This window comes from Athene noctua, chromosome 5, assembly GCF_965140245.1.
Source record: "Athene noctua chromosome 5, bAthNoc1.hap1.1, whole genome shotgun sequence".
Lineage (NCBI taxonomy): Eukaryota > Metazoa > Chordata > Aves > Strigiformes > Strigidae > Athene > Athene noctua.
In genome coordinates this window covers 51,449,629-51,473,934 of record NC_134041.1, presented here as the reverse complement: position 1 = coordinate 51,473,934, position 24,306 = coordinate 51,449,629, and the positions used below count along the sequence as shown (strand labels likewise).

Genomic DNA, 24,306 nt, shown 5'->3' with positions numbered 1-24,306 from the left:
GTGCTGCCAGTCCCCGGGGCATCCTGCTGCCCACCGTCCCGTCGTGCCACGCTGTGGGACTGGGATAAACAGGAAGCCCTGTGCCCATGCCTTGGCCGAGGGCTGGCCAGGAATGTGCCGGTGGCCACCAGGCTGTTTGTTTGGCGTCAAAGCAACTGGTTCCTGCCGGGAGGAGCCAGGATCAACACGGCCGGGAATAGCGCGTGAGCTCATCGCCACGTCCTGTGGGAGCCTTCAGCACCCCTGGGCATGCAGGGGTGCATGGCCCCAGGCCCCCCTGCAGGGCACCCTCATCCCAGCCCTATGCCCCAGCAGGGCTGGGGGCACATGCTGGAGCATCTCCTGGGGTGGGGGTCCCTTGCCAGCCCCAACATGAGGGCTGTGGAAAGCCCTGGGGAGGGGCAGGGCTGGGGCCAGCAGTGAAACCCATGACTCGTTCATGTCTCGACGTTTTGGAGCTCAATTACTCAAGTGCGAGGCCAGGAGCCCCCCCGAAGCTCCCCAGGGCAGCTGCTGTCAGGGGTGCAGGGCAGGCGGGTGCTGGGTCCGGCTCCCAGAGCTGCCTCTGCTCCTGGGCACAGAGAGAGGAGGGCAGCGAGGGGTCCGATGGGCTCTCCCACACCTGGGACCTGCCAGCCTCAACCCGCAGTGGCAGGGACACAGTGTCCTGCTGCTCACTGTGACCGTGGCAGGCTGGAGATGTGCCCCCTTGCTGTCATCCCCCTGGGGCTCACTGGGTGACAGGACCTGTCGCCCCGGGGCAGCCAGTAACTGCGACAGCTAAAAATACACTGCCGGCAGCAGGGCAGCCCCGTGCGCGGGAAGCTGTGGGCAGCGGGGCAGGCGTGCGGGGCTATTCTCAGAGGGCTGCGGGACTATTCCTGGCCAGTCAATATTGATTCAGCCAGCTCAGGTGCAACAGCTCAGCCGGGCAGCACCCTATTTAGGGCCCGGCGGGAGGCGAGGCGGGCGGCTGAATCGGGAGCATTGTCTGGGGGAGGAAGAGGGCAGGGAGAGGATGTGAGCTCTGTAATCTGCAGCGAGCGGCTGCCGGCAGCAGCCCGGGAGAGGGGCACGCCCCGGGCCTGCCGCTGGCTGAGGGGTGGCCAGCGAGTGCCGCTGGGCTGCACGGAGCCTCTGCCCTTGGGATGGAGGGATGGGGCCAGAACACGTGCGGGCAGCTCCCGGCAGGAATGGGGGGGTGGGGGTGGGAGGAGTGGGGCACGGGGGGGACAGCTGCCAGTCCCGGCTCCTACAGACTCTGAGCTGCTGGGCATGTGGCTGTTGTGCCCACAGCCACCAAGGGCCAGGGGGACAGAGAACAGCTGGGAGCTCCAGGTAGCAAAGCGGGTCTCAAGCAGCTCCCTGGTTCCCTGCTTATCCAAGGCACCTTGGGGTGGTCCAGGCCAGCCTGGAGTTGGGTGGCTCCAGCTAAATAGCCCTGCACATGCCTGAGCCTGCATCAGTGAGCAGAGGAGAGGCTGAGGGGCTGGTTGTTCCCATTCAGTGCTCTGGGACATGCCTGTCCCCTCCGGCAGCTCTTCCAGGGCAGTATTGCCAGCCCAGTGCAAGATGGCACAGTGCAACCCCCCCAGATTGGGAGCTGCACAAAGAGTAGAAAAACCACAGTGAGAGTGCTCCAGACAGAGCCTAGCCCAGGGTTTATTTCCACAGGTGCAGGCAGGGGCTGAGTGAGGCTCGCCATGGCCGCCTGGTGCAAGGCTGGCCTGGGGCTGTGGCGGCCTGGGAGCAGCCACATGTTCAAGGTCATGATAGCTGCTGGGAGCACAAGGGACCCTGACAGCCAGCACCCCCCAGCTCTCAGGGGGTGCTCCTGCCCTGCAGTGCTTGGGAATCAATTTGGGGACAGGCAGGCTTTGCACGGGGTCAACACAGCTTGTTGCAGCCACAACCCTACGTAGGCGAAATCAGTGTCACCACTGCCATCACAGGCACCTGAAGTCCTTGAGGGCCACCTGGGCAGCATTGCGTCCTGCTGCTCCCATCACTCCTCCGCCTGGAAGAGAGCAGAAATAGGGAGTGGTGTGAAGCTCCAGACTCAGAAGATGGGTCTCAGGGTTGCACCAGCAGAGCTGCCTCACCTCCCTACCTGTGCAAGGGCAGAGAGGGGAGTGGACATCCCCTCCTCGCCCCATGCTGCGCTTACGACTTGCCCACATGCCCCTCCCCTCCTTCTGCAGCCCCGAAGGAGGGTCTCAGCTCCCAGCCCTGCTCACCTGGGTGGGCTCCACTTCCACACAGGTACAAGCCAGGAATTGGGGACCGGTAGCCTGAGTAGGCTGGTGCTGGCCGGGCAAAGTACAGCTGGTCCAAAGACATCCCTCCATGGAAGATGTTCTGCAAGCAGAGCTCTGTGTGACGTGGCTGTGTCTGGCCCAGGGCTGTGTGTGCCCACCAGTGCTAGCACCAGAATGATGCTCAGAGCTGAGCCCACATGGTGCCCACCCCGCCAGGCAGCCCGAAGATCCTCTCCAGGTCTGGTGGTGTCAGGATGTCCCTGCCGATGACAGATGCCTTGAACCCCGGGGCATAGGCTTCGATGCAGTCAAACACTAGACAGGGATGGAGGGACTGGTGGGCAGCTTTGGGTGACATGGTGGCTGGCCCCTGAGCAGCTCTGCTCATGGGCAGGGACCAGTCTTCCCAGTGTTAGCTGGCTTCGCGTATGCATTATGTACCCACATCCACATACGCATTACGTACCCGTGTCCGCGTATGCATTTCTGGCCTGCTCATCCCAGGGCTGCCCACCCGCCAGCACAGAGGGGGTGTACTGGGTGAAGAGGGACACGACGTGGCAGCCCTGTGGGGCCAGCTCTGGGTCCAGCACCGAGGGGATGCAGAGCTCGATCATGGGCCTGGGGGAGCAGAACACCAGCTGGGTAGGCAGATGGGGAGCCAGCCACCCACCATGGCCATCTTGCCACTTAACCAGGGCACCAACATATGCTGATGCAGGTTCCTACCTGCTGGATGGGTGCCCATGGGTGGCCTCAGTGAAGGCCTGGTGCAGGAGGTGGGTGCCCTCACAGTTGAGATGGATGGAGCATTGGTGGTGGGGCAAGGGCTGGCCATCACGGGCATTAGGGGCAGCCAGAAAGCTGGGCAGGCGATCCACTGCCACTGGGCACAGGAGGGATGGGTGGGGGAAGTAGGGTCCAGCCTCTTGCTGAGCCTGGCACCAGTGTCCTTCCAATGGGGATGGTGGTGGAGGTGGCCCTGTCACTACCTACCGTTGATCTTAGTGACAGGGGAGCGTGTATCAACCTGCTGGATCCTCTGGACAAAATCCTTTGGCAGCTGCTCCTGGGGTGGGAGATGCCAGTGCAGAGGCTGGCTGTGAGGGGATAGTGAGGCTGGGGGGACACTGCCACGCCAAGCCCCCACCAGCCCTCTGTGCCCCATACCTGGGAGATGAGCTCCAGGAAGGTGATTTGGGGGGAGGCGTTGGACAGCACTATTTTGCTCTTCACCTCTGTCCCATCTCGCAGCACGATGCCCTGTGCCTGCCCATCCTTGCCCAGCAGGATGTGGCACACTGCCTGGGCAGACAGAGGGGATGGAACTTCACTAATAGCATCCCTGCTGACTGCAGGCTGGCCAGGCAGCTCCCCACGCCCTGACACCCTGTACCTTCTCAGCAAAGATGTGGGCTCCTCGGGCAGCTGCTGCACGGGCAATGGCTTGGGACAGAGCCCCCATCCCACCGGCCACGTAGCCCCAGGCCCCCCGCTGTCCCTCCAGCTCGCCCATGACGTGGTGCACCAGCACGTACCTGCAGTGGCAGGACCTCATGTTAGCTGCCAGCTGAGGGGATGGGTCTGTCCCCTGCATGGGCATAGTGAGGATGGTGCCATGACCCCCAAAGATGGGACTGCGTCAGCTCATGGGAGTTGGCTCAGTTACAGGGAGCACCCACTGGCCAGGACTTGACCTGACCTGGGGACAGAGGTGTCCAAACAGAAAAGGGGCAGGTGGGGAACACTCAGGAGAGCCATATGGCAGGGATGGGGGCGCAGTCCCTTGTACAGCCTCAACCCCTGGGCCACCTTGGCAAGGCTGAGCGGGTGGCGGAAGGAAGAGGCAGTTGGGCAGGACATGGGGTACTGGGAGGCAGCAGACACGAGGAGCTGCCAGCACAGAGGATGGTGTGGGGAAAAGGTGCAGCCATGAGCCCTGGGGTGGGGGAAAGTGACCCTCACCCGCTGCCAGGGGTGTGGGGGCTAGCCATGGCTCCAATCACTGCGTCAGTAGCCAGAGTTGCCTTCAGGGGCTCCGACTCAAACCACTGATCCAGGATCTGGCCCAGGACAAAAAGAGAGCGCCAGACTCAGGGTGGGGGGCTGCTGCAGCACCCTCGCAGTCAAGCAGCAGGGCAGCTGGTAGCTCCACACCGCTACGGCTGTCACTCACCTTGGAGATGGGGGCTGTGAGCACCTCGTAATAGTGGGGCAGCTGCCGCCCCAGCGCCAGCCCTGGGGGTGGAGAGGTGGTGTGACACCTGCATGGCTGTGCCAGGCCAGCCGTTTGTGCCCAGCTGGGTTTGGTGGTCAGGCAGCAGGACCAAGGTGGGCACGCCTGCCAAAGCCTGCTGCCAGCCCAGCTGGGGCTCCGGAGGAGCCTGTGCCCTGGGAGGGGGCAGCTCTGATCACCTGCTGCAGGCAAACGCCCACGGCCATTGGTGTCCCCCACCATCCCAGATGTACCTGCCCACAGCAAGGGCCGCAGGTCTCGCAGGGCCCTGAGCCTCTGGAGCAGGGAGCCCTGCCCCAGGGCAGCCATATCCGCTGGGGGGGCATCCAGCAGCGGGTTGAGGGCTGACACTAAGCCCCCCATGAATGCCTCGTACTCAGGGTAAGCCTGAAAGGAGACAGAGCAGGGACAACAAGGACTGTGCTGTGTTGAGTGCAATGGGTATCTCACCCAGCCGCAGCCCCTGGGGGCTTTGCCATGCCGGGTACATGCCCCCACCGTACCTGGGCATCCTTCTGGGAGAACTGAGCAATCTGCTGCTGGGTCTGGGCCATGTTGTGCCCCAGCAGGAGGGAGCGGGGGGGACTCCTGTCTTCCAACAGCGGGGTGAAGGAGTAGGGGTCCCGTGGGAGCACCCTCAAACCATGCCGCTGCAAGACAGGGACAGCAGGAACAACTCTGTGGGGACAGCCCGGAAGCAGGCACACCCTACCAGCATGCCAGGAGGTGCCAGCAGCCTGTCAAGGGATTGGTGCCAGTACCTGCAGCTCCAGCTCAGTGTAGATCTGTGGCCGCAGTAGGCTGAGCAGGTACGATGCCCGGGAGAACTTGAAGCCTGGAAGATGTGGGGTGGTGGGGGGTGCCCATGCCCAGGGCTGGCTGGGGGCAGGGGGACAGTGAGTGTGCAGGGGTACCTGGCACAATCTCCTCTGTGACAGCCGCACCGCCCAGCACGTGGCGTTTCTCCAGCACAGCCGTGCGCACCCCTGCCCGCTGCAGATAGGTAGCCTGCGGGGAGCACGGCATCACACTGCCCATCCCTCCAGGTGGGATATATCCATGTCACCCTGAGCACCCTCTTGCACATGGTACCCCCCTCATCAGGGAGCACTCCACTCCTCACAGCCCGCGGGATCCCCCAGCCCCATGGGCACTGCCACCAACACCCTCCCTTGGCCATGGTGCAGACCCTCCCCCTGTTCCCCACAGATGCAGGAGACGCAGCACCCCACTCTTGGTACTCACTGCCACCAGCCCGTTGTGCCCTGCAAGGAGAGAGCCAAGCCCAGCGTCAGGGTGGTCCCATGGCACAAGGCACCCTGCCATGCTGGGGTGTGGGGCTGCCACAGCCACCCAAATACTGGGGTTCTGGACACTGGAATACAGGTGACAGGGAGCATCCTCCACTGTCCCTACAGCCCTGACCCTAACGGTGCAGCAGAGGGGGACAGAGGTGCTCAAAGCAGATGCCCCAGCTGTGCTCTGCATGCTGGGAGGCTGTAATGTGTGTCCAGTCATGCCAGATCCCTGCATACTCCCTGGCACAAGTTGCACACCGGGGGTCTGCACCGTGCCCAGCACCACTGTGGTCCCCACCTGGACACTACCCCTCCCACCTGCCCTGGGGGGAGGCAGTTAGGGGTCCCCACTGGCTCCCCGCAGCCCGGCACTGGCTCCCGTGCTGTGTTACCTGCCCCAATCACCACCGCGTCATATTCCCGCTGCAGCCGGTCTGCAGCTCCAGCATGGGCCAGCCGTGCTCCTGGCAGCCCTGGGGACAGTCGCCAGCCCCGCAGCCAGCAGGAAGGGTAACCAGGGCCCAGCCTTGCCCAGAGCCTGGCTGCCATCACCCCGCAGTGCCCAGCCACGGCTGCCCTGCACCCGGCAGCCTGGACTTTGCTTTCATGGTGGAACTTTTCCCAGGGCTTCTGCACGCAGGAAGGGGACGGGGGGGGGCAGGGCAGGGGACGCTTTGGCACAGGGCCAGACACTGCATGCCAGAGCTTGCGGGGAGGCTGGGCAGGACAGGGGCACATGTTGAGTGCTGCCCCACCAACACTGCCCGCAGCAAGGTGCTGACCCTGGCAGAGAAAGCTCTGGAGACCAGCCCCAGTGATGAGAAAGCAACAGGGTTGGATCCTTCCTGGTGCTCAGCAGGATGCCAGGTGCTCCCCAGCCTGTACCCCAGGAAGGCGCTGGGCAGGCAGGCAGCAGCCTGAGAGCCCCGCCAGACCCTGTTCTGCTCCAGGGAGGACCCAAAGGCACATGGCCAGGGTGTTGGGCCAACAAGCACTGCAGGACAGCAGGAGCTTGGCCCCCCCTGAGCAGGAAAGCCCCAAGAACAACCCTGAGAGCAGTGGGAAAAGGGGCAGCTTAGGGGTGAGCAAACGCAGAACCCAGAGCTCTGGCTTGGCAGGGCAAATTCCTGTCCAGCAGGACGGGGCAAAGGCCCTGCCACGGTCCAGTGCTTCCTGAACTGTTGTCCCCAGCACCAGCACGTGGCACAGTGACATGGGGCAACGGCTGCCAGAGTCCTCTGGGGCTGGCCCCATCCCCAGCTGTGCCTGGGGGGTTTGCACATGCACTGAGCCCTAGCGTGCCTGGGAAACACAAGCTGCCTTGGCTTTACCCACTGTTCACAGCCGAGCTTGGCCCCGCAGCTGACTGCTGCCTGGGAACTTGGGTATGGGGAAGGAGGTGCAGGCTGGGCTGCACCTCCCCAGAGTCTGCCAAGCCCCCGAGGGCCCCACACCCCACATTTGGGGAGGAGGTGGAAGGGGGATGCACCCTGAGCCATTCCTCCACACAGGCTTGGCTACTCCCTTTCGTTCTCCAGCCAAAGCCTGGCGGTGATGCCAAGCCAACACTATAAATCCTGCTTTGGAAACACACTTTTCAGCAAGATGGTGATTTGCCAACAACCTCTCAGCCCCACTCTCCGCCTGTCCCTGGAGGCTGCTGGGTGCCAGTGAAGCCTGCGGGGAGTGGGGAATCAGGCAGTGCCAGCCCCGGCCGGGCTGAAAGATGGGAAGGTTGCCCGTGGCTGCCTGCAGGCACAGCCAACAGCACACAGACACCAAGAAAGCAGCCCAGGCGCCGGGAACACCCACACACCCACTTTAATCCCGGCCCCGAGGTGGCTTGGAGGCAGCTCAGAGCAGGGGGATGCGGGAGGGTTCCCAGAGGCGCCGGGCCAAGTCGGAGGCCTGCTGCACCATGAGCTCAGAGGGGATGATGCCCAGGTGCACGGTCAGCAGCTCGTAGCACTTCACCACCTCTGCCTGGTGGTTCTTGCTGTAGTAACGCAGCAGCTTCCTGGGGAACAGAAGGCAGGGGGCTCGGCAGGCACAGCACAGACCAGCACCCTCTTTCTAACGACCTTCCCCCTAGAAAGTCCCTGTCAAGGACACAGAGCCCATCCACTGGCAAGACCACGGCACCAGGCTGGGGAGAAGGGCTGGTGCAACCCCAGTGACACAACAGCACTGGTACCACCCTGCAGTGACATCCCAGCGAGGACAGCATCACTCACGGGGACCCCTGTGCCAGCACAGCCCCAGGCCCTGGTGATAACCTGCAGAGCTGGGGACTGCTCACCTGTAGTAGTCTCCTGCCAGCATCCCAATGGGAGCAGAATCATCAGAGAGAACCGGCACCTCCATCACCTCCAGCTTGTAACCCTGGGGAGTGATAACAGCAGACAGCATGAGCAGGGAAGGGACTGCCAAGGAGCTGGAGCTGGCTGTACCTACAGCCCTGCTCCTTGCCCCAAGAAGGTGCCAGGGGAGAGGGGTTCAGCCCCTTCCTGGCCCCACATACCAGCTCGTTCTCAAACCAGAGGAAGTAGGAGCAGCAGTAGTCGCCATCCTGCAGCATGAGCGTCGTGTAGCCCTTCTGTAGGTATCGCCGGGCCAATGTGATCAGGGACCAGACCTGAGGGACATGGGACACCTGAAGCCTGAGCAGAAAACCCTCCAACCATCACCGCCTCCTGTGGTCCTCATTGCACACCTATCCCCCTGAGCAGTACCTTCCTCTTGATGAAGGTGGCCAGGGGTCCCTTGCCCAGCTCTGAGCTGGACTTCTCTGTCATGCTGAGCGATGGTGCCATCATCTGCCCGGCCGTGCGGTCCACATAGATGAAGTGCACCAGGCCAGGAAAGTCCTCCAGGTATGTGTGGTGGGTTAAGGGTGTCCAACAACTCTGGTGCCCTTCCAGGACAGCCCTTGAGGCTTGCGGAAACCTCCTTTTCCCACCACACTTCTCCCCTTGAGCCCGGTGCCGCAGGGACGGGGTCCCACTCCCACCTCTGCTACCCCCTTTGGAACCCCTTCTCACTGGGCTGGGTTCCCAGCCGCAGGGACGGGTATGACACCATGGTGATATTGCGCCTGCTCTTCACCAGCAGAAAGTCCCGCCAGTCCAGCAGCTTCTCCCTGACAAGAAGAGGCATGGTGAGAGGCCAGGACCCCCCAAGCCCCAGCATAGCTGGGTATGAGGCCGCCCCCCAGGGATGCCAGCCACACCCATGCACTCACCTCATCAGCTTCTGGGCACGGTCCCGCAGCCCCTGGGACAGGCTGTGGCCAGTGGAGGCCAGAAAGAGCTGGCGGTACACAGAGCAGAGCTGCCGCTTCACGTTGGCCACTGCCTGCAGCAGCCTGAGCCAGGAGACACAGATGGTGCTGAGTTTGGCCCCTGTATCCCTCCTATAGCTGTGCCACCCCCAGGCTAGGAAAGGTCCCTGCCTGCCCTGGAGACTTTCCCTGACCACCCTGTACTCACTCCAGGGAGCTCCCAGGCTCGCTCCGTGAAAATATCTTGTTCTTGAAGTCCATCCATGTGTTCTGCAACTAGAGAAACAGGGCTCAGTGTCAGGCTGTGGGGACAGCAAGACAGGGTCCTTCGCATCCCCACTCCCACCTGGATGTCCTGCCCGCTCAGCTTCTTCACAAACTTATCCATGCGCTGTCGCAGCTCGACCAAGAATGGGTAGGAGCGTGGGGCTCCCATCTCCGGCCCCTCTTCCAGCTTCCTCTCCAGCAACAAGAAACCATCCAGAAGCTGGTACAAGGTGACAGCCACCTGGGTCATGGGACCCTGCCAGGGAGGGGAGAGGTGTGTCAGCCAGGAGCCAGCCCAGCATCGCTTCCCTCACCTTAGAGGCAGCTCACCTTGGTCAGGAGAACAAGGCAGATGCCCGGCCAGAGCGGGAGGCAGTGCATGGTGTGCGGCAGCAAGGGGCAGTAACCATCCCTCAAGTTGGCGTCCAGGAAGATCCTTCTGGGGTTTGAAGCTTCAGGAACAAGAGGCTCCAAGGTCTGGAGCAAGTCCTCTGCCATCTGGGGAGAGAGGGGAGATGCTCAGCCCCTTGTGGGGGTGACAGCCCGCACCAACCCAGGACACTCTGGAAGAACACAGCAATGCCCTGAAAACTGAAACCAGGCATGACAGATCCGAGGGAGCTGGAGAGGCTATGTGGCAAAAGATGAGCAGTGAGGGAAGTGCCCAGGGACCCCAAAACAGCAGCAAGTAAAGGAGAAGCTGTTTGCAAAGACATGGTTTGCAAACACCTTACACAGGGGCTAGCAGTTGCTTTCAGAGAGTGTGTGAGGCTCTGCAGTATCTGTCAGGGAAGCAGCCCAGAAAGCCCAGAGGCAGCAGAGGGAGACACCAGACTGCTCTGAGGCAGCCCCAGCCCCTCTGTGCTGACAGCTCTGGACAGGGAGACCATAAGCAGTGCCTCTGAGAGGGCAATCAGGGCTGTGACAGTTATGCACAACATGGGGGATGCAGGGCACACCCCCAGCCCTAGATCCTGGGGTACCCACAGCTGCAGCACAGCAAGGGACAAGTGACAAGAACCAGAGACCACAAAGAGCACCAGGACAGGCTGAGGTGTGGAGCCAGGAGGGACTGCAGGAATCCCTACTCACCTGGACATCTGCAGCATCTGCCTCCTCGGTGCCCAGCATCTCAGCGCCCTCCAACCAGCTCTCGCTGCCTGCAAGGAGCATGGAAGGTCATTGCCTCTCCCCACCAGCCCCCCACGCAGCCCTGGAGCCTCTGGAGGGCTCAGGGGCATGGGCAGGGCTGCTGCCCGGCTGGGCACTCACCCGTGCTGTGCCCGCCCGGAGAGGGCTCAGGTGTGTAGTAAACCTCGGGCACAGAGAGATCGTCTGTGTCCTGCCAGTGAGAACGGCTGGGTCAGTGATGGGAGCGATGCAGGCAGCCCAGCCAGCGTCCTACCCTGCAGCTCCTGATCCTGGGGACTCACCTGATCATCTGAGTCCTTCTCTGCAGCTCCGTAGGAGCCAGGACTGCTCACAGGGATGCTCTCGCTTCTCTTGGGTCCTTGCGGGAGCACCTTCCCGACCACAGGCTGCTGAGAAGAGGGAAAAAATATTACGCCCTGGCTGTCAGGGCATCACCTCACTGAGAAACTCCGACCTACTGCCCCCCCCCAGCCTGCTCTGGAGCACCTGGAGGCCGAGCTCCTCCTCGGCGCTCTGGCTGGGGTACAGGTCCTGCACCAGGAGGATGAGGATGAGCAGGTCGGCAGGGCGGATGGAGCTGGCGTTGCGGCTGTGGGCCAGAGAAAGGAAGGGTCAGCCAGGAGGGCAAGTGGCTGCCCTGGGGAAGGTAGTGGGGCTGGGGCCGGGCGCACCTGGAGTAGAAAGCCAGCAGCTTGGTGTGCACCAGGAGGAAGGCATGGCCCACCTCGTCTCCCCCACGCTCAGGGCTGGCGTTGATGTACTGCACCACCTGCCGCTCCAGGAACTCGATGCACTGCTCGCACAGCTGAGGGTGGATCAGCCGCTCCACGGCCTGGGGTGCAGGTGGGGGGAAGGCTGCTGAGCCCCCCCAGACCCAGCTACACAGCACCGGGGGCAGGTCTGAGCTTCTACTGCTCCAGGGAGCTGCCCCAGAGTCCTCAGCCCAGAGCCTTTCCCCACATCCCAGGACTCCATGCAACCTGACACCCCAAAGGCGAGGGACACCCTGGGGCATGGTACCTCCACCGCAAAGCTCTGGTCCTCCTCCCGTAGACGGCTGTAGGTCTCCAGCAGACCCCGCAGCAGGCTCCAGACACGCTCCCGCTGCTCCGAATCAGCCGGCCGCAACCTGCAATGGCCAGAGTGTGAGCTGAGAGCCGGCTGACACCTCCCCAGGTGGGATGGGAACACTAAAACCCAGCTGCAGGCCAGCAGGCAGGAGGTCCTGCCGCAAAGGGGAGTCCCAGCTGCAAACACCCACTCCCACCCCCCCGGGGCTGCATGAAGGTCCCGCTTGGCAGCTGCCCCAGCACCCTGGCATGCCAGCCCGTGCCGGTGAGCCATGCCCGCTCACTCCTTGCGGATGAGGTGGGAGTCGAGCGTGACGAGGCCACAGTGAGCCTCCACCAAGTGCCGCAGCACGAACAGCGTCCGGCGCAGGTCGTCCTCGCTCTCCGTCCCGTCACCGTTGACTGCGATGTACAGGCAATCCCCGAACTGCAACCAGCAGCGGGGTCAGGTGGGGGCCAGCCAGGGCGCCCCAGTCCCTGGTGCCGGTGCCGGCCCTACCATGTGCAGCACGTGGAGGTGCCGCCCGCGCTCGGTCGCGAAGCAGGTGTAGGTGTCGGCGAGCTTCTCCAGCAGTGCCGCGCAGGAGATGATGAGGGGCGCGAAGAGGGTGTTGAGGCTGTCCTCCAGCGCCGGGCCCTGAGGCACACGCTCCCGGCTCAGCGCCCACGCGCGACCGCGCCCCACGCACCCGCGCCGCCGCCGCCGCCCCCCCCCCCCCGTCCCGTCCCGTCCCGTCCCGTCCCGTCCCGTCCCGCCTCGTTCCCACCTGCCCGGCGTGGGGCGGCCGCAGCCGGCGGAGGAAGGCGGCATCGGCCCAGTAGAAGAGCAGCTCGGCCGCGGTGCTGGCGATCAGGACGCAGCGCATTGCCCGGCCCGGCCCCGGCGGGGAGCTGTGGGGGGGCACCGGGACCGCGCGGCTCCGCCCGCCCCGCGCCGCTTCCTGCTCCGCCGCGCGTGACCGCCGCACACACGGCGCAGCGCCCCCGGCGGCCCGGCGCGGCCCTGCAGGGCGGTGGCGCCCCGCCCCGGGAGTGCCCCGCCCCGGGAGTGCCCCGCCCCGGGAGTGCCCCGCCCCGGGAGTGCCCCGCCCCCCGCTCCCGGCCCGGCCCCGGCCCGTGGCGGACAGGAGACGCCGGCGCGGTTGAACAGCCCAACTTTATTACACCTCCGGTAGAGCCCCGGCACGTCTCGGCTGCTCCTGCCCGCGACTCCGCCCCTCTCCCGGGCAGGACACACCCACGGCCCGGCGGCCGCCGCCGCTCCCGCCCGTGGGGGGCCGGGGCTGCCCGCCGGCCCCGCCTCCCGCCGCTCCCCTCCGGGCCGTATAATTTAATTATCGACATTTCCAGCCGCGGACCCTCGAGCCCCGCCCGCTCGCCCGCCCGGGGCGGACCCCGGCGCCCCTTCTCCCGGCCCGCCGCATCCCGGCGCCGGTCCCAGTCGGGCTGGCGGCAGCAGAGGGAGCTGCTTCCATGCGCTTGCTGCGTCGGAACCCGGGAAGAGCGCAGGGGAAAGGGGGGCCCGGCTGCTAGAAGGGTCCCCGTGCGGGGCAGCGGGACTGTGGCGGCCGGGGAGGGTGCCCCCCCCGGCTACACCAGGGCTTAGCACCCCAGCCCTGCCCAGCAGCCGGTGGGCACCAGAGCCCGGGTGCTTCTCGCAGCTCGCGGGACGGATGGCAGCAGGCCCTGCAAATTCACCGTCACACCGCTCTGGCAGGATGGTGGCCAGGGCCAAGCGGAGCTCTGCGGTCACAGGGCGGGAGAGGGTGCCAGGCCAGAGGGCATCCAGAGTGCAAGGACGGGGGCACGACGTGGTGCCCACCCGACGTGGCCCTGCTGCAAGGCTGTGGGGGTTGCCAAGGAGGCAGTGTGTCTTGGGGAGTGCACGGAGGCAGGAGCGGGGCTGGCAGGTCCATTCTGGGCCACGGGCTATCGGTACCGGCAGGCCAGCGCGTTCACGTTCTTCACCACGTAGAAGCTCATGGTCAGTGGGGGGATGACCAGGGTGCGGCCGGCCCGCAGCGGGCGAGGCTTCAGCTCGGGGAGGGTCCCATCGTCCACCATGGCCAGCGGCTGCCCATTGAGCTGGACGGACCTGTGGGACCAGGAGAGGGTCAGGGTGGTGGCATCAAGGATGGGTGGTGGTGGCAGCCCCAGCCATCGGCATCACACTTACTTGGAGTGGAGCCCGTCTTTGCCGTAGGGCTGCAGCAGGTACTGGTGGACGATCTTATCCCGCAGTGTCCCTGCCAGCTTGATTTTCTTCCGGGAGCGATGCAGGTTGATGATGTAAAGGGTGATGGACCCCCGGACGTAGTTGTGGCTGCAAAGGGGAGAGCGGGAGCTAAGGGGTGCACTGGCACATGCCCTGGGACCATCGCCTCCAGTAAGTGGTTTGGGGATCTCTGCAAGAACCAGCCTTGTGCAGCCATCATCCAGAGGGGACATTGCTGTCCCAGCTGCCCCCCCACAGGGAGATGTCACCTCCCCATTGCAAAGCCTGGCTCTGTGATGATACCTTTCTGATCTCCTCCTCCCCTCCTCAGCCAGGGGTGGCATGGCTCAAGAGGGTGCTGTGCCAGTGTCTGGAGCTGGGGGGGTGGTGGTCCTGGGGCAGCCCCCCCAGGGTGTCACAAGGAGGAGGCTAAGAATGGAGGGGAGCTCTCTGCACAAGTGGCGTCTGCCCCTGCTGCCCTGGGCACCTAACTGACAGGTCCAGACACTGATCCTCTGTCCCTGCCTAATCAGGCAGCCCCAAACAAAGGCTATAAAGCACTTTGCACCTGTCAGTTACTGGACAAGGTTTCCTACCGAGCTGGAGGCATGTTGAAAGCATCTGGACTGTGTAAAGAAACAGACTCTCCTCCTCCACAATAGCAACTTGTGTCTGCAGAGGAGGTGGCCGCCCCCCTGGCTCGCTGGGGCGCTTTCAAAGACCTTATCAGCGAAACAATAACCAGGCCGGGCTCCCCGGCAGCACGGCCTGGCAGGTAACCTGACCGATCAGGGGCCCCTCGTGTGAAATCCACTCCCTTGATCTCTGCTGCTGGGGCTGCCCAGCGGCCACCACACCAGCCCTGGCCGGCCCCGTTCCCAGGCACAGGCCTGCCACAACTTTCATCAGAAGCATCGCCATTCCGGCGCGCTCCCTCCACTGCCACAGCAGCCAGAGCAGCGCCCGAGGGAGTCCCCTGGGAAGCCAACCTGCCTTGCCGGAGCCAGACACTGAGCTCCTGCCCCAGCATGCCTTTGGTGGTAACCATCTCCTGGGGGTCCCACTTAACCCCCCACCTGCAGCTCCCAGCCTCCCTCACTCCGCTTACTTGTGGTAGCTGGTGCAGTGAGCGTAAATGCGGAGCTTGTCACGAATGACCCTGCCGGGACGGGGTTTCCTCTGAAGACCGGCCACGTGGATTGCCAGGACCTTGGGACCGATGAGGCGCTTGTAGAGCAGGGACAGCCAGTAGTCCTGGGGGACAGAGGGGACAGTCAGCAGCACGAAGGTCCTCCCGACTCACAGCGGGAGTGGGCAGGAGAGGCTGGCTTCCCTCCTTACAGCCTAGCAAAATTTTGGCTGTGGGGGTGAAAATGTTGAGTGCCAGATATCTGCCTTGGGGTGAGCTTTTTTTGTGCAGTCCAAGCCAAAATGACATCGCTGTTTCCAGGAAAGAGATTAAGGGAGGAATACATTTCTCTGCCCACGCTGAGAGACATCAATACCCTCTAAAGGGGCTCAGCCTTTGGCTGGGCTGGCTGCAGAATGTGGGGAGTGGCAAGGATGCCCTCACGCATTCCCACGGACCTGCACAGCCATGCTGTGGCCCTGTGCACCAGCTCCAGCTGATGCAGACAGGATGGTGATGTCTCTGGAGCAGGCAGGTCTCCCTCTACCCCACTCTTTACACGGGGCTGGAGCACACCAGAGCTCCCCCATGCTCTCCAGCTCTGTTCATGGTACTCTGGTTTTGGTGACTGCTGGGGGTGCTCCACTTCCCAGAGGTATTTCTCCCATTTTAAAGCCTGCCATGGAGTTAAACACCCATGAACATAGCACAGGGAAGCCAAGCATTCAAGAAATAGGAAATGCTCAGCCTCTGCACACATGCATTAATGATGCAGCCTTTAATTACATCACCACATACTACTTTTTCCCGCAGGGCATGGCCTTGCTCAGCACAGAGGATGGGCCCCAAGCCCCAGGGAGGGAGGTGAGGCTGTGCGGTGACGGAGGCCGCTGCCGGCAGGGCCCCCCACTCATCCGCTGCAGAAGCTGGGAGGTGTGCGGTAAATGAAGCAGGATTCTGGGAAGGGAAAGAGAAGGCTCAGGCGCTCGCCTGCTATTCTGCAAGACAGGTTCTGGCCCTGCTGCTGCTCTGGGCACCCTGGGTGACGCTGGGGAGATGGAGCCTCTCACGCTGCTTCTCTGGGTGCTGCCTGTGGGTGCACTGGGCACCACCGGGGTGCAGGGGCACCTTCGCATTCATGAGCACTCTGGATAAACCCCCTCTGCGTGACCCAGATTGGCTGCCCCAGAGGGAACACGTGCCCCAGGGCAATTGGGATGATCCCCCATCTCAGCTGGCAACGTCGAACTCCCAGTAGCGATGGTCAGCTGGCACCAGGCACTGCTCTGCCTGGCAGCGTCTGACCTGCATGGCGAGGAGGGCTGCTGATGTGGAAAGGAGCATGGATCAAGCACCCTATGGCTCTGCACACTGCCTGGGGAGGCATGAAGAAAGTCCTGTGGTCAGGATAGTGACAGGAAGGGTCTGCCACCCCAGAGGGGCGGGGGGGGGGGGGAGGGGCCAGAATGGGCTGTCCAGGGCACCAGGCTACAGGGCAGGATGGGCAGGTGGAATTGCGGATCCCCTACCCATCCCGTGGGTGGGAAGCCCTCACAGAGAGCGCAATTAATAGTCATTTTGAATGAAGAGGCCAGCAGATGAAACACAAAGCAGTGCTGCAGTAGCACGAGGGGAATATCCACCCAACGGGCTGGACTGTGGGCCCCCTCCTCTCTCCAGCCCAGCTCAGCAGAAGCTGACCTGTTCGAGCAGCGCTGGGTTGGCTTGACAAAGGGAGATCCAAACCCACTTCCCACTTTCTGGGTAAGCCTTTGCCACAATGCTGAAGGAAGAGCCGCCTCCTGCTCTTCTCTCACTGCTCCCAGCCAAAACCACGGGGCTTTGTGCCACACCAGCCTGGTAACTGCTTCCTCTGCAAAACCCAGGCCCTGGAGGAGACACGAAGGTGAAAGGGAGAGGCTTGTGCATCCCGAGAAGGCTCAGCCCAAGAGGCTGAAGCTCCTGAGGAGGACGAGCTGCAGTTGCTTAATACCTCAGACGTGTGCCACCCCCCAGGTGCATGCCACCGTCTCTGTCCCTGCTGGCTGGCAATGCTGCCCCGCACCCTGGGGCTGTCCCTGCCTGCATCACGTTGCAGGGGCTGTGCCAGCCTTTCCCTGCCGTGGGAAGCTGTGTCAGCCCTCCCTGCTCAGACTCCTGGCAGGTGGCAGAAGCAGTGCCCAGCACATTGCCGGCTCCCCAGTGAGCCACGCCAATTAGCAGGCGTCATTAGATGAGTAATTACTTGAGTTTACTGCAAGGCCAAAGGTGAGCACAGATTGCAGTGTTTAGCCCCATGGACATGAGTTAAAAATAAATGAGTTCAGTGCCCCAAGCTACATGTCAGCTCAGGCTCTTAGGTCTTTCTAGCAGCCCCCTTGGGTCTTCTTGCCTCCTCTCCTTATTTCCACCGAAGGGTTGCTGCTTTCACACACAGGTTATGGGAATGCTAGAGGCCAAAGACTTCGTGGCTGCCCTCAAAATTTCCATATGGGTCTCAAAAAGCGGGGGGGGTTTGCGACAAACTTGTCATGATGGGGAGCTGGCACCAATGGCTCCCCTCCAGGCAGGGTGGTCCCCAGGGGTTTGCTGCTTTGACACCGGTGTCCCTCCACTCCCAAGGCTCAGCAGCAGTAAGGTGTGCAATGTGGGGTGCAGGGAGCTGCCCAGTCCCACGACCTGCCCTGGTTGCTGCCAAATCTCACGTCTCAGCATACAGTCTTCCCAAAGGTGCTCTGACAAACCCTGCTCCCTTGCAGAGCTGGGGGAGCTGAGCCCAGGGCTCTTGCCATGGCAGCTGAAAGAGCTGTGCCATTCAGCATCTCCTGAGCTGAGCACAAGGACAGATGCTTGTCTCTCTGGGAAGCATTGGCCACGTTCTGTGAGTTTCTGATCCAGCAAAGGGTACACAGCTTTTTTGAGAAAAACCGTGCAGATGCTATGAGTAAGGCAGTCAGCAATGATGCAGGGTGAGCTGTTCTGCAAAGTGTGAGATGACCACAGCTCAGTGTGTAGTATTTCAGTGCAGGCAATGCCCCCAAGGCAGCATGGGGACTGACCTCTCCCTCCAGCATCTGCAGAAGGTGAGGGGAGAGCAGTGATTTTAACTTGCCTTGCTGGCAAGGCTAGCTCTGAAGTCTCTGTTTTGAGAAGGATGTGGAAATACCAAAGAGAGTTCAAAGGAGGGCCAGAAAAACGACCCAGGGCTAGAAAAGGAGTTGTCAGTGCTGGCCTGGAGGCACTTGAGCTCTTCAGCTTACTGCAGGGAAGCGCTGAAGACAGCTGCAGCTTTTCGCATCATCGCAAGCCCGCTTGCGGCAAGGGCCAAAATCACGTTACTTGCAATAAATTACCAGGAGCTGGTGACACTGAGCATTTGGATGATGAATTACACACACACCTAGCATGATGGAAACAAACTTGCTGGGTGCAGGCGCTTCCCCCAGTTGGGCTGGTGCTCCGGGGCTGCTCCTACCACTGCCATGAGTTAAAATCACACCAGGGCTGCTGGGGACCTGCAGCTACTGGCTTCTGTTCAAATGGTGATCAGCTTGGGAAGCAGTTGCTCTTGAAACCCAGCTTGGCTGCAACCAGGGTGGCTTTTCCACTGATCAGTGACCTCTTCCTAGACTGCTGAGAGCACCTGGCACCCCCTCCCATATGGCAGCACTCTCATGCCCCTTGCAAAGACAAGTGCCCACCTGGCAGTGTGGTGCCTGGCATCTTGACGGAGGCAGCCCTGACAATGCCTAGGGAGACGTGTGGCTCCAAGCAGTGCAAACATAGAAAGGATTTGGCTTCTGGAGTCGCAGAGGGCTCCCGTTGTGAGGGCTGAGCCAGCACTACAGCTGTAGCAGCAGAGGAGGAATAGCAGACAGGAATCTGGTCTGCTATTAGTCCCCCGGGAATCAAGGGAGCTTTCCTGCTTTAATTGTTTTGCAGACCCATTAAGCAGTGCTGCCACTGCAGCCCTCAAAGCTGCAGGCGAGGAGCACCTGAAGGCAGAGCCGTCCTGCGCCTCAGGAGGTCTCCTGGCCAGGAGGGGCACTTGACTCCAGTGAGTTGATGTGCAGACCTCAGGTCAGCCACATCTTCCAAGCCCCATGGGGCCAGTGAAGATCCACGAACTTTCCACTAGACAGGGAAAGCTCAGAGGGTCACAACTGATCTCTTTGCACATTTTAATTAATTGCAGGAGCTTTTAGAGACTTCAGCTTTTGGAAATAAGACTGATTAGGCAGAACTTCAGACAGACAGACCTATTAACCAGGCTCTCCTGTCTCCAGAACCATCAGGAAGGGTGCAGGAGTATATATCCCCATGCTCCCTCCTAGAGGCAGCAAAGCAACTTTACAGCCCACCTGAGTTTGTTCAGCTTCGCGCTCACCACATGTGAGAAGATGTTGCCATAACCAGAAAACTGGAGTAACAGAGCTGTAGCCCTTTGCTCTCCCAGGGACTGTAACTGGCAAAGGAAGCCAAACTTAAAATGAGCAGGCTGCTGACCCCACAGTGCACAGCCTCCTCTGGCTGGGGCTGCCAGGGCATGGCTCTGTATCCCCATGTCACTGGCAGCATCAGCTGGCTGCTGCTCACCCACCTCCTCTTCCTTCTGCTCTTCCCTCTCCTAAAGCTGCCCAAGCTCTTCCTCCATCCCTCAGACACACTTGAGTTTCAACAGCCTGTTATAGATCGCTCCATTCCTGCACCTTCATCTGCCTTTTTCCACAGTCCAAGCAACCCGTATAGAGATAAGGTCTGCCTGGTCTGCCTTCCTGTACATCACAGCATGGAGCTTTGCTCTTTTATCCCTCTGTTGAGCTTGATGGCTCGTTTTTGGCAAAAGCATATTCCAGAAAAGTAGTGATTGTGGTTGTGAGGGCTTGGAGGGACGGAGAAGCTGCCACTTCCCAGGGAGTCTGTTCCAGCGGTTAAACATCCGCACTGTTAACAATCCCACCCCTTATTTTCAGCTTGAATTTGTCTGGCTTCAGCTTCCAACCAGTGGTTCTTGTTCTTTCTTTTTCCACTATATTAAAGAGATCCTCAGCATCCAAAGCTTTCTCCCTGTGGAGGTCCTTACATCCTGTTCAAGCCACGGCTGGTCGTTCCTTCAGCAAGGCTGGACTAATGCCGCTTTTAACATTATCCCTGAGTTTTATGTGCTTCTTGGACTGTGGGAGTTCGAGGCTTTCTCACCCAAATCCTGTGCCTTGCAGATAAGCAGAGCCTCTCCCCAAAGGGACCATTTGCTGAAGTCAAAATGATCGCCTCCAGGAGTGGGCACTGATGCTTTCCTCACGAGTTCACATGCACCCATCCTCAGGGACATGAGCTGTTTGCCATTTTGCATGTGCACCCTCCTTGTGGGGAGGTCCTGAAGAGCTGAGGACTTGGTGAGCAGTCTCCTACAATATTTGCTGCCTTACTGGGGGAATATGCAGGTGTGCCCTGAGCACCACGGGGGACAGTCAAGAGAGGGTCTATGAACAGGAACAACACTCCTCCCAGCCCCAAATGAGGGGACTGCCGGGACCTGGTGGCATCAGCAGAGCAGGATGGGGCCAGCACACATGGAGGTGCTGCAGCAAAGTGGCCCCTTGCCTCTTCCCTCTGTTGTGCCCACACAGCCCTGCCCGTCCGGGGTAGGACAGACCCTTGCTTTGATCCAGGCACCTGCATATATGAAAGGATTGGCCAACACTGCCCAAATCCTTTCTTGCATAGCCTCGGTCCCTGCAGGTGCCCACCACCAGTCCCCCAAACCTGCTGACATCTCTGCCTGGGCATCGGTTGCTTTAACCATCCTGATCTTCTTCCTTCCTGCTCTAATGGCAGCAAACGCCTCATCTCACACCACTCTTTCCTGCATCGCCTTCCACCTTCACATCTTCCTAGAAGCTTTCTTTGCTGGCAAGAGGTCTACAGCTGAAGTGTGACATAAGGAACTGCCAGTCCTGCACGCCAGTGCCTTTCAGTTAAGGAAGGCAAGGTGAAGAGATGGGCATGGCAAGGGAGGGCAATGGCTCCATTAGCCGGGGCAGGGGCAGCTCTGTAGAGCAGAAGAGTTGCTACTGTGGCTGTGTTGTGTGTCCTGTGCACTTATGGGGGATTATGGCAGACTGCTCTTGTCTGGCCCTGGGGACTGAGTATCTACTCATGGTTAGGGAAAGGAAACCAGGTTACATTTTACAAAAGCTCTTCAGTAAATCCCAAAGCGCAGAATGTGGGGGCAGACAGGAGAGTTGCTCCTGTCCCATATGATCTGCTAATGTGTGTGCACCCATGGGCTTGGAAAGCAGCATTCTCATCCACCGAGAAGCATCACAAGTTCTGTGTTTGGGCTGAGCATCAGCCGTTCATCCTACAGCCTGGGGTCTCCTCCCCAGCTATGCCAGCAGCACAACCCACCAAGCCTCCGATGAGCATCACGTCTTCCCAGCCTTCAAGACACTGCACCTTTTGCTCAGCTCCTCTCCCTTGTCTCTGTTTCTTCTGCTCTTTTTCTCCATCAGGGAGAAAGACCAAACACTGACATTAAGGCAAAATTCCTGCTGTAGGAGTGGCCATCACGGGAACTGCTGCCAGGCACTGGTGGCACCGAGGGGACCGCCTGTCCAGGCACTGGGAAAATGCCAAGTGAGAAGTGGCCCCTGCCTACTCCTGACCTTTGCAAGCTGGCCCCCAGCCAATGGCCTCTACCTTCCCAGGGAGCTGAGCAGATGGAGGAAGAGCCAAACCTTTCTTTTGTCATCACCTCTCCCTAACATGGTCCAGGCGATGGAGGCCACAGGAAGGGAGCAGAGCTGCTGGATCAGAGGGCTTGGAAACCAAATGCAACTTCTTTGCTGTTTTCTGTTCTTCTGCTGCTTTTCATCATAATGCTACTTCCCTCTTCTCCACCAGCAAGCACCAACCCACCCTGGGAAGGGTTTCGCTGTGTCCCCTCCTCCACAGCCCCAGGATGACTGTCATGAAGGTGGGCAGGTCTGCCACTAGCACAGTGCCTCTGGGAGATGTGGGCAGTGGTGTGTCCATCCTTCCAAGTACAAGCCACTGCTGCTGGTCCCAGATGGTGTGCGTCTGCCTCAGTCTCCAGTGCGAGAGGAGCAGCCCAGTTCTGGGTCTGCACATGTCCTGCAGCTCCATGGGTGGGTGCCAGAGCTGCTAGCTGCAGCGTGGCTTTGATGCATTTGACAGGCTAAGCATACGAACTTCAGAGACATTCTTTATGGTGCACTAAGATGGAAAGGCCCCTTAACCCGCTGACAGCAAGCAGAGTTTAGGTGCTTTAAATGTTTCCTTTATCTCAGGTAAAACAAGCTTCAGAGCAGACTTAGAGCTCCTGGAAGGCTGAATGCAGTGAGGGTGCAAGGAGCAGAGGATGCTGCAGTTCTTGAGACATGGTATGATCATGGTTGAAAGGAAAAGGCAGTGGAGGGGATGCCCTGCTCAGATCTGCTTCAGGTGCTTGTGCCAAGGCTGGCTGGGATGTCTCTGCAGGGCACCATTTCCACTCCGTGCTTCAGCGGGCCGTGCTCTGGCTTGACATCTCCTGGGAGAGCCTTTACCCTGCACACACTTGAACTGCCTAGGATTTCCGCCCTCCCTTCCATGGCCAGAGCAAACATCCCATACCAAGAGCTCCTGTCCATCTTTGCCTCTCCCACCCCTTCCTCATCTGCAGGCGTCGCTCCTGTCAGACCCAGTGCTCCAACATGCGGGGCAGATGGGGGTGCCAGACGCCTGCGTGGCAGATTTACAGTCACCGGGAACAGTTTCCATGTGTATGCGAGCTCCACTGGACCTGCTCCCTCTCCCCACCCTTTGACACTCCCAGGCTTGGGACAGTGCCTCTGCCTGCGTGATGCATGGCACACTGCAGCCTGACCTGGCTGCCCTCTCCCCAACAGTGACCACAAAGCTGAGGGTCCCTGCTGGGGGGAACAGCAGCCGCAGTCCTACCCCTGGCAGCTCGGCTGTCTGCCTGAGCGCAGCGCAGTGACTCAGTGCTGGGCGTGCAGATGGGCCGGCGCAGCAGCAGGGCTGAATTCCCCCGGCCCCACAGCCAGCTGGCTGGGCTCAGTGGTGGGAGCGGGAGCGCTTGCAGGAAAGGGCTCTCCGTAATCTTCCTGCTATGGATGCCTGTCTCCTCTTCACCCCTAGACACTGCCCAGCCCAGCAGCCAGGCAGCCACCAGGCAAGCGGATGGCAGGGTAGGGATAGGTGCAGGTGGGCGAGGACCTGGCCCCTGCAGCCTTGAGCTAGGGAGAGCCCCCTCCTGTGCAGCACAGGAGTGGGAGAGGCACTGTCTGGGGAGATGGCTAGGACCTCCACCTGCAATTAGCAACACCTCTGGCCAAGCCTGCTCAGCTAATGAGAGCACCAGGGAGTGTGTACATGCAGCATGCAGGAGTGTGGCCAGGCGACCCACTCCCACCCCTGCTACCCAGCACAGGACCTCCCTAGCACCCAGAGACTGGGGTCCCAGCCCGTGTCCCATTGGGGAGGTGTTCAGGACGCATGGGGCAGGTGCCATTGGTACCCAAACACCAGGTGCAGCCCAAGAGCACGGCTCACACCATGGCTCTCCCCTAGGGACCTCGAGGGATGCTGGGGACAGCCACAGCCTGGCACTGAGCTCGTTCACACCATGGCTTTTATGAAAGCCTGGTTAGGAAGGGAACAGATCACTAAGGACAGACCTGATCCAAGCCTGGGGTCCTTCCTCCTCCAAGACAGACAGTAACTTTCCCAACAAGTTCCTCAGTGCCTTTGGACTAAGCAAAGGAGGTGAGAAATCACCTGCAGCATCCAGGCATCTGATGACCACGGCACTGTCAGGCACAGACCTCTGCACCGCTGTGATGCTTTCTCAAGGACGCCATCAATTCACAGGCAATATCATATTGACTTCTACTACCACAGCTGAGCAGGCAGCCCCTGCTGTCTCTTCACCCTGTGATTCCTCTGGGCCTTTCTCATGCTGTGTATGAAACTTATAGTCAGAAAGGAAGTTTTAGCATCTACCTAACTCAGGAGAACCAAGTATCTCACCATCCACAGTCTTTAGGAGAAGGTCCAAGAGAAGCCACAGTTATCAGGAAATGGAATCCTAGATTTCAGCTTCAGCTTTTCCATGGGGTTTGTGTTGCTTGGGTTCTGCATAGAAATATGTCCAGTTTTCCATGCATAGGTATAACCTTACAGCACTGTGCATTAAGGGAGCAGAAATTACTACAAAGAATGGGTAAAACCCAGGCAAGTACCACGTGGAAGAGCATTCAGAAAGGTCATTAGCATGCTGTAACAATCTGAAGAGATTACCAACCTCTTCAATCTCTGAAGAGATTGTTACCTACTTGGGGGGCTCTCCAGTGAAATACATGTATTGGCATCCC

General features: G+C 60.7%; 3 protein-coding genes across 3 annotated transcripts in view; all 3 read right to left on the bottom strand.

Annotated features, from left to right (window-relative positions):
• Positions 1-1,705: 1,705 nt before the first annotated feature.
• Positions 1,706-6,341, bottom strand: PYROXD2 (pyridine nucleotide-disulphide oxidoreductase domain 2). Its single transcript, XM_074908031.1, has 16 exons — positions 6,185-6,341; positions 5,740-5,759; positions 5,409-5,502; positions 5,256-5,329; positions 4,998-5,144; positions 4,728-4,881; positions 4,435-4,496; positions 4,224-4,321; positions 3,655-3,796; positions 3,429-3,563; positions 3,255-3,327; positions 2,988-3,144; positions 2,725-2,879; positions 2,467-2,573; positions 2,238-2,358; positions 1,706-2,017 (listed from the first exon to the last, which is right to left on the bottom strand). Exons 1-16 carry the CDS (start codon positions 6,339-6,341, stop codon positions 1,947-1,949), a joined length of 1,767 nt encoding a protein of 588 aa, XP_074764132.1. The 3' UTR covers positions 1,706-1,946.
• A 1,249-nt stretch (positions 6,342-7,590) lies between these two features.
• HPS1 (HPS1 biogenesis of lysosomal organelles complex 3 subunit 1) lies at positions 7,591-12,505 on the bottom strand. The gene is made up of 18 exons (XM_074908406.1): positions 12,329-12,505; positions 12,061-12,198; positions 11,846-11,988; positions 11,512-11,620; positions 11,163-11,323; positions 10,978-11,080; positions 10,773-10,880; positions 10,612-10,681; positions 10,432-10,499; positions 9,670-9,837; positions 9,419-9,595; positions 9,281-9,348; positions 9,034-9,156; positions 8,867-8,931; positions 8,525-8,670; positions 8,314-8,427; positions 8,092-8,174; positions 7,591-7,809 (listed from the first exon to the last, which is right to left on the bottom strand). The coding sequence occupies exons 1-18, from the start codon at positions 12,425-12,427 to the stop codon at positions 7,647-7,649; spliced, it is 2,106 nt and encodes a 701-aa protein (XP_074764507.1). The 5' UTR covers positions 12,428-12,505; the 3' UTR covers positions 7,591-7,646.
• A 607-nt stretch (positions 12,506-13,112) lies between these two features.
• HPSE2 (heparanase 2 (inactive)) overlaps positions 13,113-24,306 on the bottom strand; it is a 115,217-nt gene continuing 104,023 nt past the window's right edge. Inside the window, exons 10-12 of the mRNA XM_074908408.1 lie at positions 14,885-15,030; positions 13,738-13,884; positions 13,113-13,656 (exon numbers count right to left, since the gene is read on the bottom strand). Of these exons, the coding sequence (XP_074764509.1) occupies positions 13,491-13,656; positions 13,738-13,884; positions 14,885-15,030 (459 nt within the window). The 3' untranslated portion in view covers positions 13,113-13,490. The remainder of the gene's footprint in view (positions 13,657-13,737; positions 13,885-14,884; positions 15,031-24,306) is intronic.

What these genes read in the sequence shown, in the direction of transcription:
- PYROXD2 (XM_074908031.1), bottom strand. Translation starts at nt 6,341, where the DNA reads ATGGCAGCCAGGCTCTGGGCAAGGCTGGGCCCTGGTTACCCTTCCTGC. An exon ending in GGCACAACGGGCTGGTGGCA is followed by an intron (nt 5,503 to 5,739) that starts GTGAGTACCAAG and finishes TGCTCCCCGCAG; the next exon opens with GCTACCTATCTGCAGCGGGC. An exon ending in CATGGGCACCCATCCAGCAG is followed by an intron (nt 2,880 to 2,987) that starts GTAGGAACCTGC and finishes CTGCTCCCCCAG; the next exon opens with GCCCATGATCGAGCTCTGCA.
- HPS1 (XM_074908406.1), bottom strand. Translation starts at nt 12,427, where the DNA reads ATGCGCTGCGTCCTGATCGCCAGCACCGCGGCCGAGCTGCTCTTCTAC. An exon ending in TCCGGGCGGGCACAGCACGG is followed by an intron (nt 10,500 to 10,611) that starts GTGAGTGCCCAG and finishes TGCTCCTTGCAG; the next exon opens with GCAGCGAGAGCTGGTTGGAG. An exon ending in CAGATGCTGCAGATGTCCAG is followed by an intron (nt 9,838 to 10,431) that starts GTGAGTAGGGAT and finishes CTCTCTCCCCAG; the next exon opens with ATGGCAGAGGACTTGCTCCA.